General features: G+C 46.7%; 1 protein-coding gene across 1 annotated transcript in view; it reads left to right on the forward strand.

Moving 5' to 3' along the window:
* Positions 1 to 16128, forward strand: part of DNAH2 (dynein axonemal heavy chain 2) — a 2945517-nt gene that overhangs the window by 2810640 nt on the left and 118749 nt on the right. Inside the window, exon 84 of the mRNA XM_085638712.1 lies at positions 15770 to 15884. Coding sequence (XP_085494838.1) covers positions 15770 to 15884 — 115 coding nt within the window. The remainder of the gene's footprint in view (positions 1 to 15769; positions 15885 to 16128) is intronic.

Genomic DNA, 16128 nt, shown 5'->3' on the forward strand with positions numbered 1-16128 from the left:
ATCAGAAATGATGTTGCTTCCTGTGATCTCCAGCATGGAGGGTGCTCTTCCCAAGGACAGTGCCCGGCGCGACCACTATTGAACCCAGGCTCCAGGAAAGCAGCAAATGAGCGATTTGGAAAAGATATACGAGGATGTCATTACTCAGCCAGAAAATCAGGTGCGAGCCTCCAATGAAGGGACAGGAAATAGGATCTGAGTGGCATGTAAAACAAGCATTTGCAATGCAATAGGGTTTGCATTTGAGGTATCATCTGTGCGCATTTACAATACTGACTAATCTGGCTGCGAGATTATGTAAGTAATTTCAGATTTAAATTCGTGCAGTGTGTATGCAAAAAAAGGAATCGGTTCACCTCTTGATGTAACATTTCATCAGCTCGCATTGCATGTTTTCTTAGCACACAACTTTTTTTACTTAACGAGTGCCGGATGTTTTAGCCAAAAGGATGGCACTGAAATGATGTCGTATTTGGCCTTATCGATGACTCACCAAGAACTTCTCTGCCTCCAGAGGCTGTATTTGCATCAGAGCATATTTACGGTTTTGGCTAATCTGGCTGGGAGACTAAGAAAAGTGTTTGTGATATTTATGTAATGGTAATTGTTGTGCATTCCAGGATTTCATTATTTTAGCTTGAAACCAGTAATGGAGTTGCTTGCAATAAACCTGGAAGTATTTTGTCTATGGTTATGGTAAAAAAAGAGTACATATAGTGATTAGAAAATGGAGCTCAGTAGCTGACATAGGCTGTTGCGCAGCCTAAACGTGTCCTGTCCAGGCCATCCCGATGGAATAAACAGTGGTGATGTCCTTCCATCCCAGAGTGCCGTCTCTTTCTCTGATTGGGGAGGTTCTGGGGTGATATATCGATCGCCAATAGGTAGTTATAGTTAGGTCTGCTTTTCAATTCAAAGAGCGTTTTTGGGTTTGCTGTTATCGTTGGTTCCATGAAAACGAATCTTCACAAACCTTTCCAAAAAAAAAAAGTTCATCCACCTCAGATCCTCCCTGGAAAGCTTTGGGGTAATCATCCAAAAGGCAAGATTTCCGTGCATTTTCCATCAACTCCATAGATGGGCTAAAGCTAAAACTGCTAAACGGAATTAAGCTTCATTTGACACAAAGCTAGATCTTGGTCCGCAGAATGTGCTTTTTTTGTATTTGGGTTAAATCCATTCATTAGTTTTCGAGGAATTTAGGGTAAACAATAAATGTATATTGTATTTAGGGAAAGGGTCCAGCTATTAACAGCGCTCTAATCACCCTCTACGGCCCTAGGAAATGCCTTCGCTCGGCCTACCTCAACCTCACAGTCGTCCCTAAAATCAGAAGGGCAAGAAACAGAGGAAGGTCTTTTTCCTACAATGTTGCCATACTCTGGAACACAATGCCCTTAGACCTCTGCTCGCAATCACAACATCTCCCCTTCCGAAATCTTCTCAAGACCTGGCTTTTCCAACACTCTTTCCTATAATCTAATATTCACCTTCTTTACTAACTAATTATTTCCTTGTTTAGCCGCTAGCGTTGGGATGCCCTTGGGTAACTATGCACTCTACAAATGGTAAATAATAATAATAATAGGCAGTTGTGAGAGTCTCCAACGACTCTCACAGGAGTGGCAATTTAAAATTAGAGCATTCTGATTAGTCCGGGTAGCTTTATTTCCCTTAGGCCATATCGCTCCCTCATGCAAGAGCGATTGCTCTGATTGGCTGCCAGCAACATGAGAAAAATGTTGCTGGCAGCCATTACAGGACTTGGTCCCCTGTCCTGAAGTTAATAAAAAAGTAAAGATATATGGAGGCAGGGTAGAGATACCATGAGCCCCTAGGCTCATGGGGTGGAACCATAGAGACCTCCGGGGCCAAAAAAGAAACAGCAAAAAAATGCTGCAATCCTGTAAGTCACGCAGAATCGAGGGGGAAAAAATGGCGGCCTTGCCGCATTTAAATAACTTATACCTGGGGCACCTACCTCCGGGCCTGATTTCATAAAAGGGAAGGGAGGGGCTACTTAGCCCCCCTTCCTAGCCTCCAAAGGCCCTGGATAGCCTCCCCCTGGTGCTGAAATATGTTTATATGGAGAGTGATGTTATAAATTATATCATAGAACATGCCATGAGTGATGTAATGTGAGGTCATCAGCAGTGCATGGCTGCGGCACAAGTTATAGTTAGCACTGCGAAGTATAACCGGTGAATTTCTATGTGTGTTTTTTAGTTCAAAACGTTAATGTTGTCACGGACAAATTCACCTAACTATAAAGTTACTTTAAACTTTGGTTTTATAATATATAACAGTGGTGATTGTGTGTGTGTGTGTGTGTGTGTGTGCGCGCATGCACAGATACACCCATGGGGCAGTTAAAAGTGCAGTATAGATGAGAAGCCCACGATGAACTACTTAAACATAAAGATTGCAGCACAATACACATGAAGGTCAAGAAGGTGTCAACTAATGCCTGGTTTAAACTCCTACAGTACAGCTATGTTCATATGACATATCTGACCCCATTAACATTACATAAAGTTGATCCCACACATACTTAGAGATGTCCTTAATGTCACGAAGACAAGGCTAATTGATAGAAAATTTTGGAATGGAAGTGCCAAGCAAATAAAATGGCCGTCTTAGAATGAAGCAATGCTTGTTGGGTTTTATCCTTGAAAATAAAAATAAAATGGCTGTCTTAGAATGAAGCAATGCTTGTTTGGCTTTACCTCTGAAAAGAAAACAAAGAGGTTGAGTAAAGTACTTGTATTATAGCAGGGGTCTCCAACGAGTGGCTCGGGAGCTACTGGTAGCGCACCAGTACCCTCAAAGTAGCTCTCAGAGGTTAAGTCAATCCCAGTATCTCATTCAGAGAGTCTTTGCAGAGACTCTAAGCATATTGAAAAAGGCAGCACTTCTCATCTGAAGATCTTTAGCCAACCCACCTACGGCAGGGACTCATATTAACAATCAAACACACACTGTGTCGGCCTATTGAGTCTGCCACATGGTCACCTTTATCCAGTCTCGGACTAAGTCACAAGGTGATTAGCCATGTGGTAGTCCCCTGCTTTATCAATTTCACCATGTGTGTCAACAGTGGGCCATCAATGAAGAGTGGCCGCGGCCTTCGACACGGTCCATCATGATTTGTTGATGGACCGGTTGTGGGAATGTGGAGTCCAAGGCAAAGCATGGGTACTTTTGAAGTCCTTCCTTTCGGACAGAAAGCAAACAGTGTCTCTTGGCACATTCTGTTCTAAACAGTTTGCACTGCCCTGCGGGGTTCCGCAGGGCTCTTCTCTTAGTCCGACACTTTTTAATGTATATGTTTCCTCTCTTGCACCCCTGATCAGGTCATTTGGATTTGCTTTGACATCGTATGCAGATGACACTCAGATTGTGGTGTCTCTGCTACCAGGGAAAGAGAGGGGGACAGAATTACGATTTCATGATTGCATGGATGCAGTGGGTATATGGATGTCCCAAAACTGCTTAAAACTTAACTCGGGTAAGACGGAGGTTATTCTGTTTGGCAGTGCTCCCAAGTTTTGGACCCCAAGTTGGTGGCCAGTTTCACTGGGCGTACTTCCAATCCCCTCCAGGAAAGTAAAAAACCTGGGAGTCTTGATTGACGATAGGCTTCAGCTCGAAGACCAAGTTAATTCAGTTGTTTCGGCTACCACATTTGCCCTGAGAACATGTAAGAAAATTTTACAATATCTACCAGAGGAAAATCAACGTACAGTAGTGACCGCATTAACTATGACAAGGCTGGATTATTGTAACAGCCTCTACCTTAACATTCAGGAGCGACTGTTGCATAGACTCCAGCTTCTACAGAACTCGGCCGCTAAACTGCTTACAGGGACGCCTAAATTTGCCTCTGTTTCTGGTGAAGACTCCACTGGTTGCCTATTAAGAAACGGGTGCAGTTTAAATCACTCTGTACCGTTTTTAAAGCTCTTAACGAGACCGGTCCAGAACATCTGAAGCAGCAGTTTCAGTGGTATGTTCCGAATAGGCCACAACGCTCTCTAGGAGCGAAATTGGTAGCAGTTCCAATCTTTAGAAAAGCCGACTGGGGAGGCAGGAGTTTTCGGGTGGGGGCAGCCAAAGCTTGGAACGCCCTCCCTTTTCTGCTTCGAAAAAGTATGGATCTCTTGGCTTTCAGGAAAGCCTTAAAAACCTGGCTGTTTAATGTTTAATCTGTGGCCTTTTTTGGTGAGCTCTTTGGGAGGTTCTTTGTAGATAGCACCAGGACACCTTCGGGTAACAGCTTGCGCTTTAGAAATATCATAACATAACATAACATTAATCAGTGCTGACCCACTAAAGTGTGGGACTGCAGGAGTCAGAGTGAAAATGTTTCAGTTGGGTGCATGAGCAGCCAAGGGCTGAGGAAAGCTATGATCCTGAGCAGAGAAAATGAAGAGCCTCATCTGCATTCATCTATGTGTGCGTCCATTATAAACACTGTTGCTTCCTGTAAGCTACACCTGGTATCAAGGATTACCAAATTGGTATATTAGCACCCATCATATGGGTTTTGTCAGTGGCACAATTGTGTCAGTTCATGGCATAATAGTGCCAATGACATAATTATGGCTATCCTTTACTATTTTGGGTATTCGTTGTCTAGTTATGGTATACTGTCAGCCATCAGTGACATATTAAGAGCATGACTGCACTATATTTAGGTGTCCCTGATATAATTGTGGCTGCCCCTTGCATAATAATGACCATGACTAATAATATGGTGGCCATCCTGGTCTTTATGGTGTTCAGACTTGACACAATTGATACTGGTGGGCATTATTGGCATTATACAGTCATCCTCAGTGCTATGGTGCCATGGATAATGACTCTAATACCTGAGCATTTAAAGCAGTCTGTCCATGTGAGGCATTTATACAGGTGAGTGCCCATTTAAAATGACTAGCTAATGTTTGGGTACTATGTATTTCCTAAAAATGAAAACGTGTATTTTAAAAGCATTTTTTTCAAACAAGGGTTTTCTTCAGGAAAATTTAGTTTGTTTGCCCAAAATGGAAAGTGGTGATAGAAAAATCTGTGTTTTTTCAGAAATTGATATGCTGATGAAGACAAAAGGTTGCAATTCCAAAACACATTTAAAGTTGATACTTGAAAGATAAGTCAAGCTGAATTGAGGAGACCTATTGCTGTGGTTATGTCCTTTGTGCCACAAGGCATGTGCAATTTGAATGTTACTTTATCAGTCAGGTGGGGGCATTTAATATTGATAAATGTTTCCCTAGCATTTCTTCTGGTACTATCACCTGGAATACTTGGGTGGCACTCTGATAATCCTGCTTAGGGTGGTCATAGTGTAATGTTTACAGGTGCTGTAAATATTTTACAGTGATAAAAATTGCTAGTAGCTCAACAGGACTTTCCTTGAGCTGAAGTAGCTCTCAATTCAGAAAGGGTTGGAGACCCCTGTATTATAGGGTATTGTCCTCGCTTAAAGAAGGATAGTTATTAATTGGCTAAGAAACAGCCCACCTTATATTGAAAGATGGCTTAAGGATATGGTAAAATGGGCCACTGCAGAGGACATCTATATGAAAAATGTATCTGTGTTTAATCGAAGCTCTAATGGCTTGGGCAAGTGTGATCCATACACACTAACAAATCCGCCTGACACCAGTCCCTGGTAAGTATGCAATATAGGGTACCTTTGTCAATGGGATGTCTTTTGCTGTAAGTAACTAGCATCTTGTTGGCTTCTTGTTGGCTACTGGGATTTGAACTGGAATGATAGAAAGGGGCACAACAGATTAGGTATATAAATAAACATGTTGGATGTGTATCAAATAGGAATTGTTAATCTGGGGCTCGTAAAGTTGGGGGGTTCGAAGACGAGGAAGTTGGTACAAATGCAGTACTAGGTTCAAGGTTCAAAGACACTTTATTCGGATAACGTTGTATCCATAAAAGCACAAAGACACAACAAACAGGTTAAAAATGTGCAAATTAGAGAGTCATAATAAAACCACAGCAGCATACAGTATACGATAATCTTTGGGTTCATAAAAATGCATAAATGGGTGATATAGCAGCTCAGGGATTAGACATCATTTGACTTGTTTGAACTGTAATTCTCAAAAAAGGGCCTGTGCGAAAGACCAACTCTTCATCATCCAGGGTAAGTAATCTCAAGTAAGCGTTTTGCAGGCTAATGGGAATATGCTTTTTAAAATACGGATGTGCAAATTAGAGAGTATTAATAAAACCATAGCAGCATACAGTATACAATAATCTTTGGGTTAATAAAAATTCATAAATGGGTGATATAACAGCTCAGGGATTAAACATCATTTGACGTGCTCAAACTGCAATTCTCAAGAAAGTGCCTGTGCGAAAGACCAACTCTTCATCAACCGGGGTAAGTAATCTCAAGTAAGCATTTTCCAGGCTAATGGGAATATGCTTTTTAAAATACGGAGTTAAGAGCCATTTAATATACTTTAAATAATATTTACAAAAGAACAAAAAGTGTAAAATAGATTGGCCACTCTGGCCATCACACGGACAAGGTATACAGTCAAGATCAGAGTGGTGGCCAAGGGGAAAACATAATACAAATTTAATAGTACCAGCGAAACAACAGGCTCCGCTCCCAATGGCTCATCGGCAAGGTGATGTAGTTAGCCAGCGAGTGTACAGAATTCTCAATAGCCATATATCTATGAACAAGGGATTTTTTGGATTCCTTTTTTAACCTTTCTGCTCTATATGGCGTATAGAGCGCATTCCTGAGCTCACTCTTGTTCGCAGCCTTTGCTGTGCTGGGACCTGAGTAAATTCTACCCTTGTTAACACTCCAAAGGCTCTGATACACCCCTGACAGCCATGGTATGTCCTTCCCTTTCGCACATCCTATACAGTCACTGATAATCTCTCTCGTTAAGGTGGCGGCTGGGTTTTTCAAGACAGATAAACAGAAAAGGGCAGGGCGGGCCCTAATGATGTCTTCAATAAAATGTAGGTTAAGTTCCTTATGGCAGGTATATTGGGGTGTGGAGATTGGAACGCCTAATAACTTCCTGCAAAATCTATTCTCTTCCTGTTGGATGCAGGTACTATTAGCGAAGCCCCAAATCTCAGCGCCATACGTAGCTGTTGGCACACATTGGGACTTGAAATCTTTTTAAACAGCTAAAATGGCACCTGTTCTCTTTGGGCTAGGAAGACTAAGAATCGAGTTGGAGGCCTTTGAGAACTTGCTCCTGGAGTGGGCCATATGCTCACTCCAGGAGCCGTTCGTAGCCACCCCAAGATAGGGAAAGGTGCTGGTACTCATCAGCTTTGGTTACTCACAGATATGGAACTAAGTAAACGTTTCTTTGGGCCACACGACATTGTAAAAGACTTTTTAAAATGAATGCGTAAGTCCAGGCTGTCCATATGATTAACAAAGCCCTGCACTGGCACACGTAAGAAGTTCGGAGTGCGGCCCATAAGGACTGCATCGTCCCCATAAAGTAGTACCGGGAGTGATTTTCCATTACTTTTTGGGACGTCTTGTGTTAGTGATTTTAAAGTTTTGTTCAGTCCATTAATGTAGATGATAAAAAGAAGGGGGGCCAAAACACAACCCTGTCTGACAGCCCTACCTACATTGATGGCTTCAGTAACTTCACCCCCACATCCAATCCTCACCCGGGCTTTAAGATCTTTATGAAGGTGTGCCAAAAAATACATCCAATCCATAGGTCAGAAGGATAGACCTGAGCTTTGACCTATTAACAAGGTCAAAAGCAGGGAGGCGCCGGAAAGCGGCGACCGGGAGGTCAGACACACAATGCAATTAAAGGCGGCTGAATACAAGGCATTGATGACCCAAGAAGCTCAGACTGTGACTAGCCATCGGCTGGGCAGAATCTACGACCAGGGCGATAAAGCCGGGAAGCTTATTGCCTGGCTCGAAAGGAAACAACGGGCCGGCAGGGTGGTGCCCGAGCTACGCACCGAGTCCGGGAGAGCGATTACAGAGCCCCGGGAAATAGCCCACCAGTTTGCCACGCATTACCAACAGGTCTACCAGCGTGAGTCGGATCGGCCGGAAGAGGACTCCGTGGGCCTCCTCACCGACATACGCATGCCCACCCTATCGGAGGCAGACCGTGAGGCCCTGGATGGCCCGCTCACCGAGCACGAGCTGCAGCGAGCGATAGGGGACCTCCGCCCGGGTAAGGCGCTCGGCCCCAATGGCATCCCAATAGAGATTTACAAGCTCCAGCCGGACGTCACCAGTAAGCATTTGAAACTTATGTTCGATCACAGCAGGACAGTGGGAAAGCTGCCCCGGGATCAGCGTATAGCAACTATAGTGGCAATACCAAAAGAAGGTAAACCCAGAGACTCCTGTGCGTCCTATAGGCCGATTTCGCTTCTTAACGCGGAGCCCAAGATACTGGCGAAGACGCTGGCCAATAGGCTTAAGTCGGTGCTCCCTTCGCTGGTCCATCCCGACCAGTCGGGGTTCATGCCCCACCGCAACACGGCCCTAAATATTAGGCGACTGAATGGGGTATTGGGGCAGTGCCACAGACTGCAGGAGGACGCGGTGGTGGTCTCTTTGGACGCCACCATGGCATTCGACACCCTGGAGTGGCCGTACATGTTCGCGGTCCTACGTAAACTAGGCTTTGGGCCTCAATTCATAGCGTGGGTGCGGTTGCTGTACGCTGAGCCCCTGGCGCGGGTGCTGGTTAACAACAAGCTGTCCGAAGTTTTCACGCTGGAACGGGGGACACGGCAGGGCTGTCCCCTCTCTCCTCTTCTTTTCGCCCTCTCCCTTGAACCACTCGCGGCCTGGATAAGGCAGGATGCCGCATTAAAGGGCATAGCATGGGCGGAGGGGTGGGAGGATAGAATATCCCTATACGCTGATGACATACTCCTTTATCTCTCCAGGCCGCGAGGGTCGATAATAGTGGCACTTGACATTCTGGCTAGTTTCGGTCGCAATTCCGGATTCCGGGTCAACTGGGCCAAATCGCATCTATACGTCCTGCGTGGGAACCCTCCGGTTCTCCCGGACACTTGTCCTATTACGGTAGCGGAGGACGGGTTTAAGTACCTGGGTGTCTACATCACCGCTGATAAGGCCAAGCTATACGAGCACAATCTCAAGCCGCCATTGCAGCGGCTCCAAAGAGAGGCTAAATCCTGGCAGCACCTGCCACTGTCCTTGCTGGGCCGGGCAGCTCTGTTTAAGATGCTAGCGGTTCCTATATGCGCTGCAAAACTACCCGGACCTGGTTCCGAACAGCTACTTCGCGGCCATCGAGGCCGCTCTCCGCGACCTCCTCTGGGCCGGGGCGCCCCGAATCTCACTGGCTAAGCTCACCCTGGGGTGGTACGATGGCGGCATAGCCCTCCCCGACATCCGTAAATATTATTGGGCGGCCCATCTATCCGCAATAAACCAAGGGACGTATGGGGACGGGAACGACCCAGCCTACGGCATGGATAGATGGCTGCTTCCCGGAGGGAACTACGAAATAGCGCTTTACTCGAGACGAGGTCTGCGTGGACTTACCGGACCCACGCTCCACTCGGTACAGATTTGGCGCACCGCGCAGAAGAAGCTCGGCTGGTCGGGAATCCTCACAATGGCCACACCACTTTGGGCCTCCGAAATATTGGGCAATCTGGGACGCACCAAGGGGTTCCGAAACTGGGACCTAATTGGCATCTCTCAAATTAAGGACATCTGGGGCCCTACAGGGATCCGCACGTTTGAGCAAATGCGAGAAACATATGAACTGGCGCAAACCGAATACTTTAGGTATTTGCAGGTGCGTCACTCCCTACAGTCGAACATCCCTCCTGAGACCAAACTGCCGCCAGCTTCCCCGCTTGAGGACAGGCTGCTGGACGGACACCTCCCGGAACACGCCATATCCCTCACCTACAAAAAACTTATTAACAATCCCCCCGATATGCTTCTTCCCCTCAGAGATAAATGGGTGGCCGAAGGCCTAGAGATTGATGATGAGGAGTGGCTTTATGCCTTGGGTTCCCCGCGTGAGGTCGCAATATCATCCCGACTGCGGCTTATCCAATTGAAGATTTTACACAGAGTATACATCTCCTGTACGAGACTTCACGCGATGGGAGGGCGGACACAGCGCTCTGTAGGAGGGGATGTGGTGGCACAGGTACCTTCTTCCATGTGCTGTGGGGCTGCCCGAAGGTTCAGAGGTACTGGCGAAGGGTGGTGCGGTGTATGGAGGAGGTGTGGGAGGTGGAAATTCGCCTGGAGGCTAAGAGGTGCCTCCTCAATATATGGGAGCCAACGGACCTGCCACCAAAGGGGAGGCTCTGGGTGACGCTCGGGCAAATGGTGGCAAAGAGGAACATAGCTAGACTCTGGGGAAGCTCCATTCCGCCCGCGTTGTCAGACTGGAACAGAGACATGGACTGGTGCATGCTGCAGGAAAAGACCGTCTATGTGGCGAGAGGGTGCCCCCGTAAGTGGGTCGAGGTGTGGTCCAAGTGGAATGATTTCAGAGGGGGCATCTGTGTGCCTCCATCTATCGAGCGGGCAGACCCCGGAGATGTGTAGTGTACCACTGCTCTTGCCGCTCCGAGGGTTAAGATGGTGATGCGTAGGTCGCACCGCCGGGCAGTAAGTTCTACAGTGCGTACAGTGTGGACCGTTAGTTGGGAAGGGTGGGGGGGGGGGGAGTTTTGACTGTTAGACACGTTTACGCCTGTTGGGGCACATGCTTGTGTTCAAAGTGGTTCTAAAAGACACTAAAACCTGAGACATATGTCCATCTTCCCTACAATGTGATACACCTGTTTATTCACGCCGCCGTACCCCCGGGTTGACGGCATAGGGCTGTGTTATTTGGCTACACATATAAGATTACTTCCGCTGCCGGCCCACTGGGTTGTAGGTGGTCAGCTGTGTACTGTGTATCTCTCAATAAAGGTCTTTAAAAAAAAAAAAAAACAAGGTCAAAAGCGGAAGTAAAATCCATAAAGGCCAGATAGATTGGAGAAGCTTGCGCAATGGTGTATTTGCCCATGATAAGATTAAGATGAAGGCATTGTTCATTGGTGCCCACCTTACTTCGGAAGCCCAGTTGACAGGGATCTAAAATTCCATTTTCCTCAGACCACTCTAAGATCTTATTGTATAGGACTCTGCCTAAGATTTTTAGGGTATTATCAATTATGGAGATAGGCCTATAACAATTGGGTTGAGAATGATCCCCTTTTTTAAAAATCGGGACAATTATGCTTGTGAACCAAGAACTGGGTAATGGAGCATACATTAGGTTGTTAAAAACATTTAAAAGTAAGGGCGCCCAGAAGTCTGGCTAGTGTTTAATAAGATCAATAGGTAGACCATCTGGTCCGGGGGCTTTGTTACCCATACTCTGATGAATCGCTTCTTCTACCTCAGGTAGGTTCATCTGTATTCTGGTTAGAGGCCCCGGCTCAAAATGGTCTGTCTCTTGTGCGGGTGCAGCATAGATTTCTGTAAAGTGCTTTTCCCAGGACTCACTCGCAATAGTGCAGCTAATCGGGGTAAGAAGCTGCCCCATAAATCCCTCACAGCTGACCAAAATGTGTCACCCTTTTTGGTGTTCGCCGCTATCACTAGTGCCTCCCAACGGTTATTTAAAATTTCTACTTTTCGGTTGGAAATCGCAGTTTTATACCTCTGCCTGGCCAATTTGACTTCAGAAATACATCTTGGATCAGATGATAAGGCTCTGTGCAGTTGTTTGTTAGCCTCAGAGCACTCATGGTCGAACCATCCAGGGTCATGTTTCACACGGGTAGTGGGTCTTGATAAAAGAACCTTTATAGTTGCACAAAGTTTATTAAAACCATGGACAGCTTCAGGGAGTGGGTCTTGGGCTGATAAGCATGAGTTTCTGAGATGCATGTTTCCCTTTACCACTGACAAACGGATCTTTGTTATCGACATCCCTCCATATTAATCTCAAATTGTCAGTGGAGGGTGTTAGAAACCTGGCCCCAAATTCAGAAGTGAACATGGGCCATGGGGCTAGACTCAGCCGTATTCTGGTGGGATTGTGGTCCCCTTGACTCGTAGCAATGACTTCAGCTTCCCCTAAGTGGTCGGCGAGATGGGAGGGGGATATAAAAAAGAAATCTATAGTCGTGGAACCCCCCCTCCCACTTAACGTTGGCACAGGGTGGTTATTTGCGTGGTTTGCTCCAACAATGTCCACAACATTGGTTAGATTATGCGTGCCCAAAAACATAGCCAGCTCAATGCCCCTACGGCAAGTAGAGCTGGAATTATAAGACCCTGAGCTGTGTGGTCTATCCATTAGTTTCGCATTAAAATCCCCCCCCAAAAGAGTGCCAGTAATGTTTTGCTGATTCTTGCTGGGAATCAAGGTGGGAGATGAAATCAAAAAGCTTAATGAAATTCCCATTGGGGATAGTGTTAAAATCATTATTATAAAAATTAATCAAATAAAAAGAGACTCTCCTTTTATATAATAGGACTTGGAAGTGACAATTATTAGTGGGCAGAACCTTGAAGCTGCCCCCAGCAGCAATATTGATCCCGATAAATAAACCCCCCGAAGAGCCACCATATTTGGAACTGGGGGCTAAAATATTATAACAGTGAAACCCATTAATGTGTAAATCTTGAGTGGCCCAGGTCTCCTGAAACATAACTATGTCTGATCCTTAATTAGACGTAGCCAGTCCGGGTTGCCAAGCCTCTGTTGAAGGCCAGCTACATTCCAACTCAGAATACTGAAGTCTGTATCGGCCTTGGCTTTTGGTGTAGTTCGCTGATCAACTGGCATATCGATGTGAGGGGTGGAAATAGAATCCTGGGAGTTTTCCAGAGGGCAAAGTCGATGTTCCACTGGGGATGTTTGTCAATCCTGCATGTCCAATCTGACAAGGCCTGAAATCTGTTAGATACAGAGATCGAAGTAAACATATGATAGGTAGGCCTAAATTGCGGTTTATAGAAATAACCCAGGGGGAGCGCACAGATTCTGTAACTTTGAGTGAATGTTTGTTCACAAAAACTTAAGATGCAACGAACCAAGTGAGGCCTGCAGAAGTTAATCACAATACAATCCCCTTTGATGTTTCTGGTGGATTGACCAACCCATCCAACTCGGCGGACCATGAGGATCTCATTCATAGAGGATGGGTGAAACTTCTTGTGATTGGTTAGCCAGTCCACCGTCTTGTTACGGAGATCAGTCCAGGATTCCCTCTGGCCCTCTAATAAAGCGGGTACACCGGCCAGAACCAATACGTAGAGGCAGGTGGCTGGGGGTAAGTTTAAAACATCTGTGTTGGGTCTCGGGCGTTTGCTCCTCGCGCTATCTATTATATTCCGGTTTGAGTCACACAGTGTGGGTGGTATGGTGCCGGAGGCTGAACATCAGACTGTCTGCTACACAGGCCCAAGGTTCTCATGATAGGCTCCCCATGTGGGTCCACATGTGGGTCTTGTGAGTTTTCCTGCTTAGTACTAGTTTTCAGTGCAGGGAATGCTTTAGGTTTCCGGCAAATAGTTAGAGAGTTGTCAGATGAAAACGCTTCATGCATGTTGGAGCTTAAAGTTGGCGGATTGGATCTTGAGTTAGCATTACCCACGTAGGAAAGCCCACCCCCACATTGTCATCCGGTTTTGGGGTCTCATTGGTACCGTGGCTATTTAAGGTGTCCATGGCAGTAACCAGCTGTTCTACCTTTTCCCGGAGGGAGGTAAGATTCCTGTCGAGCAGTTCTTTGAAGTGGGCTAATGCTTTTTCCAAAACACTCTCTACAGCAGCAGCAAGTACGACATCCCCAGTGATATCTTCCATTGTTACTGGAATAATGGCATCGGTCTGTGTACTAGCAGAGTTGATTGGTGTTATAACATGGTTTGCTGCATGGGCCGCGAGGTTGGCAGATCTGGGGCCTTTTATGCTTTTGGATTTTTGGGTGGCAACACCTCGCTTCCGTTTGGCTGGAGGTACTCTCACCTTAGACGCTTCACGAGGTTTAGCAACCCGTCCTCTAGTAATTATGCTCGGCCCGTTAGTGATTAGCAAGGGTACTACATCCGTGCTTGCCAGGGGGGGTATTCTGAGACAAGGTTGCGGGCGTGGGAGAAAGGCGCGGTTGGGGGGTTCCATCCGAATTAGAGATGCCTAGGGACAAACGGTGTGCTTGGATCTAGAGAGAGTCGTCTTTCAGTCATTTCTATTTCATGGGTTAACAGTGATTCAGCTCTCACGATGAATGTGTCTAGGGTCCCTGCTACTCCTTTGCGCTTACTCATAATTGGAATTATACACGGGCAGGTCCAAGTCCAACACAAATGCAATCTAATAGCTGGGATAAGGGTGTGCACAACAATACCTGAGGGTTTGATGAGATGACCTTGTGCAGATGACCAGGTGTTGGGGGGGGCCCAGCCCAGCCTCTTCCGGGCTCTGACGGGTGCAGACGGGCCCGCCCTTAGCCCGGGCATGGCACGGGCACAGCCTGGGCATGCCCTCGCGATGCCCGCGCTGCGGGAGCCCGCCACAGGCTTTAACGCGTGAGAACAGAGGCATCACTGGCTGCCACTCGGGCTGCTGGGAGGTGGAGTCCTCCGTCGTTTGCCTCACGATGGCGGCGGGACCCTGTTTTGATGGCCGTTTCCCTCACGGCATTTGTGTCTGCATCGTGGGGTCCCGCGCTGTGGGAGCCCGCCACAGGCTTTAACGTGCCTCTGGGCGTGAGAGCAGAGGCGTCCCTGGCTGCCCCTCGGGCTGCTGGGAGGTGGAGTCCTCGGCCGTTTCCCTCACGGCGGCGGCGGGACCCTGCTTTGATGGCATTTCTCTCACGGCTTTCGTGTGTGCAATCGCGGGCTCCCCACGCTGCTGGAGCCCGCCACAGGCTTTAACGCGCCTCCGGTCGCGAGAGCAGAGGCGAGAGGCGTCACTGGCCTCCCCTCGGGCTGCTGGGAGCTGGAGTCCTCGGCCATTTCCCTCATCGGCCATTTCCCTCACGGCGGCGGCGGGACCCTGCTTTGATGGCCGTTTCCCTCACGGCGTTCGTGTGTGCAATCGCGGGCTCCAGTACTATTAAAAGGTTAGTTTGAAATAATAAATTGCTCATTTGATTTCATGTCATGGAAAGTAGTAGACTTGTTGATTACGATGTGTCAACTGTATGATCAATATTTTCAGTAAATGTAAAAAAAGATCATTTGAGAAAAAAAAGTTTACTCACACACTTAATGTATGTCAAACACAGGCCACACACATATCATACACTTAGGATGTTAGTGCTAGGATCTGGGTTAGTGCATAGAAAGAGAACTTTACATGATTGGGCCAGTAGGCCTCCCCTCCAGAGACACAAATAAAAAGGTCTGGTCACAACTACTGTACACAGTACGCAGTCACCACAGCGCTACATTTTGAACCCATGAATGGGACTGTAGTCCACTGACAGTCAAATGAGGACACACTTGGTGTGTCCCTCTGGATCACAGGACAGGTGGAGGACTTCACTCGCTTCAATGGACTTCATGTACACACTAGATTAATGTGAGCCTTTGGCCAAAATAAAAAAAGGGATACCAGATACTTACAGTAAGATACACAGGGTTCTAAGATTGTATGGCCTGAATGTGAAAATTTATAGTTCTTTGACTTGTATTTGTTCTCTTGCAGCTTCTTCTTGCCAGCACTCAGGTGTACGCTAACTGCTCTATCATATGATTTTCTTTTACCAGGTCCTCATTGATTGAGCTGGAAAAGGGAATTCAAGGGCTGGTTGTCATGTCCACCAGTCTGGAAGAAACATTTCAGTGTATCTTTGATGCTCGTGTGCCCCCACTATGGGCAAAGGTAAGCTAACAATTCACGATACTGCGACTCTCCCGAGCCAGCAAAGGCATCAAGTTGAGGTAGTCAGCAAAACATTGTTGTCAAGTGAATATGACAGTACCTAGTTGATCAACACCTAGTTACAAAGGTTGAGAAGAGGCGAGATATTGGGTTCAATTGGAGGAACTTAAGTCAAGCAGTATCAAGTGTTCCATGAACAGATTATGGACCAGCAGGAGTTGAGGTAGCGTGTGATAACTCATAA

The sequence above is a fragment of the Triturus cristatus genome, chromosome 12 (genome assembly GCF_964204655.1).
Source record: "Triturus cristatus chromosome 12, aTriCri1.1, whole genome shotgun sequence".
In the NCBI taxonomy this organism is placed as follows: Eukaryota; Metazoa; Chordata; class Amphibia; order Caudata; family Salamandridae; genus Triturus; species Triturus cristatus.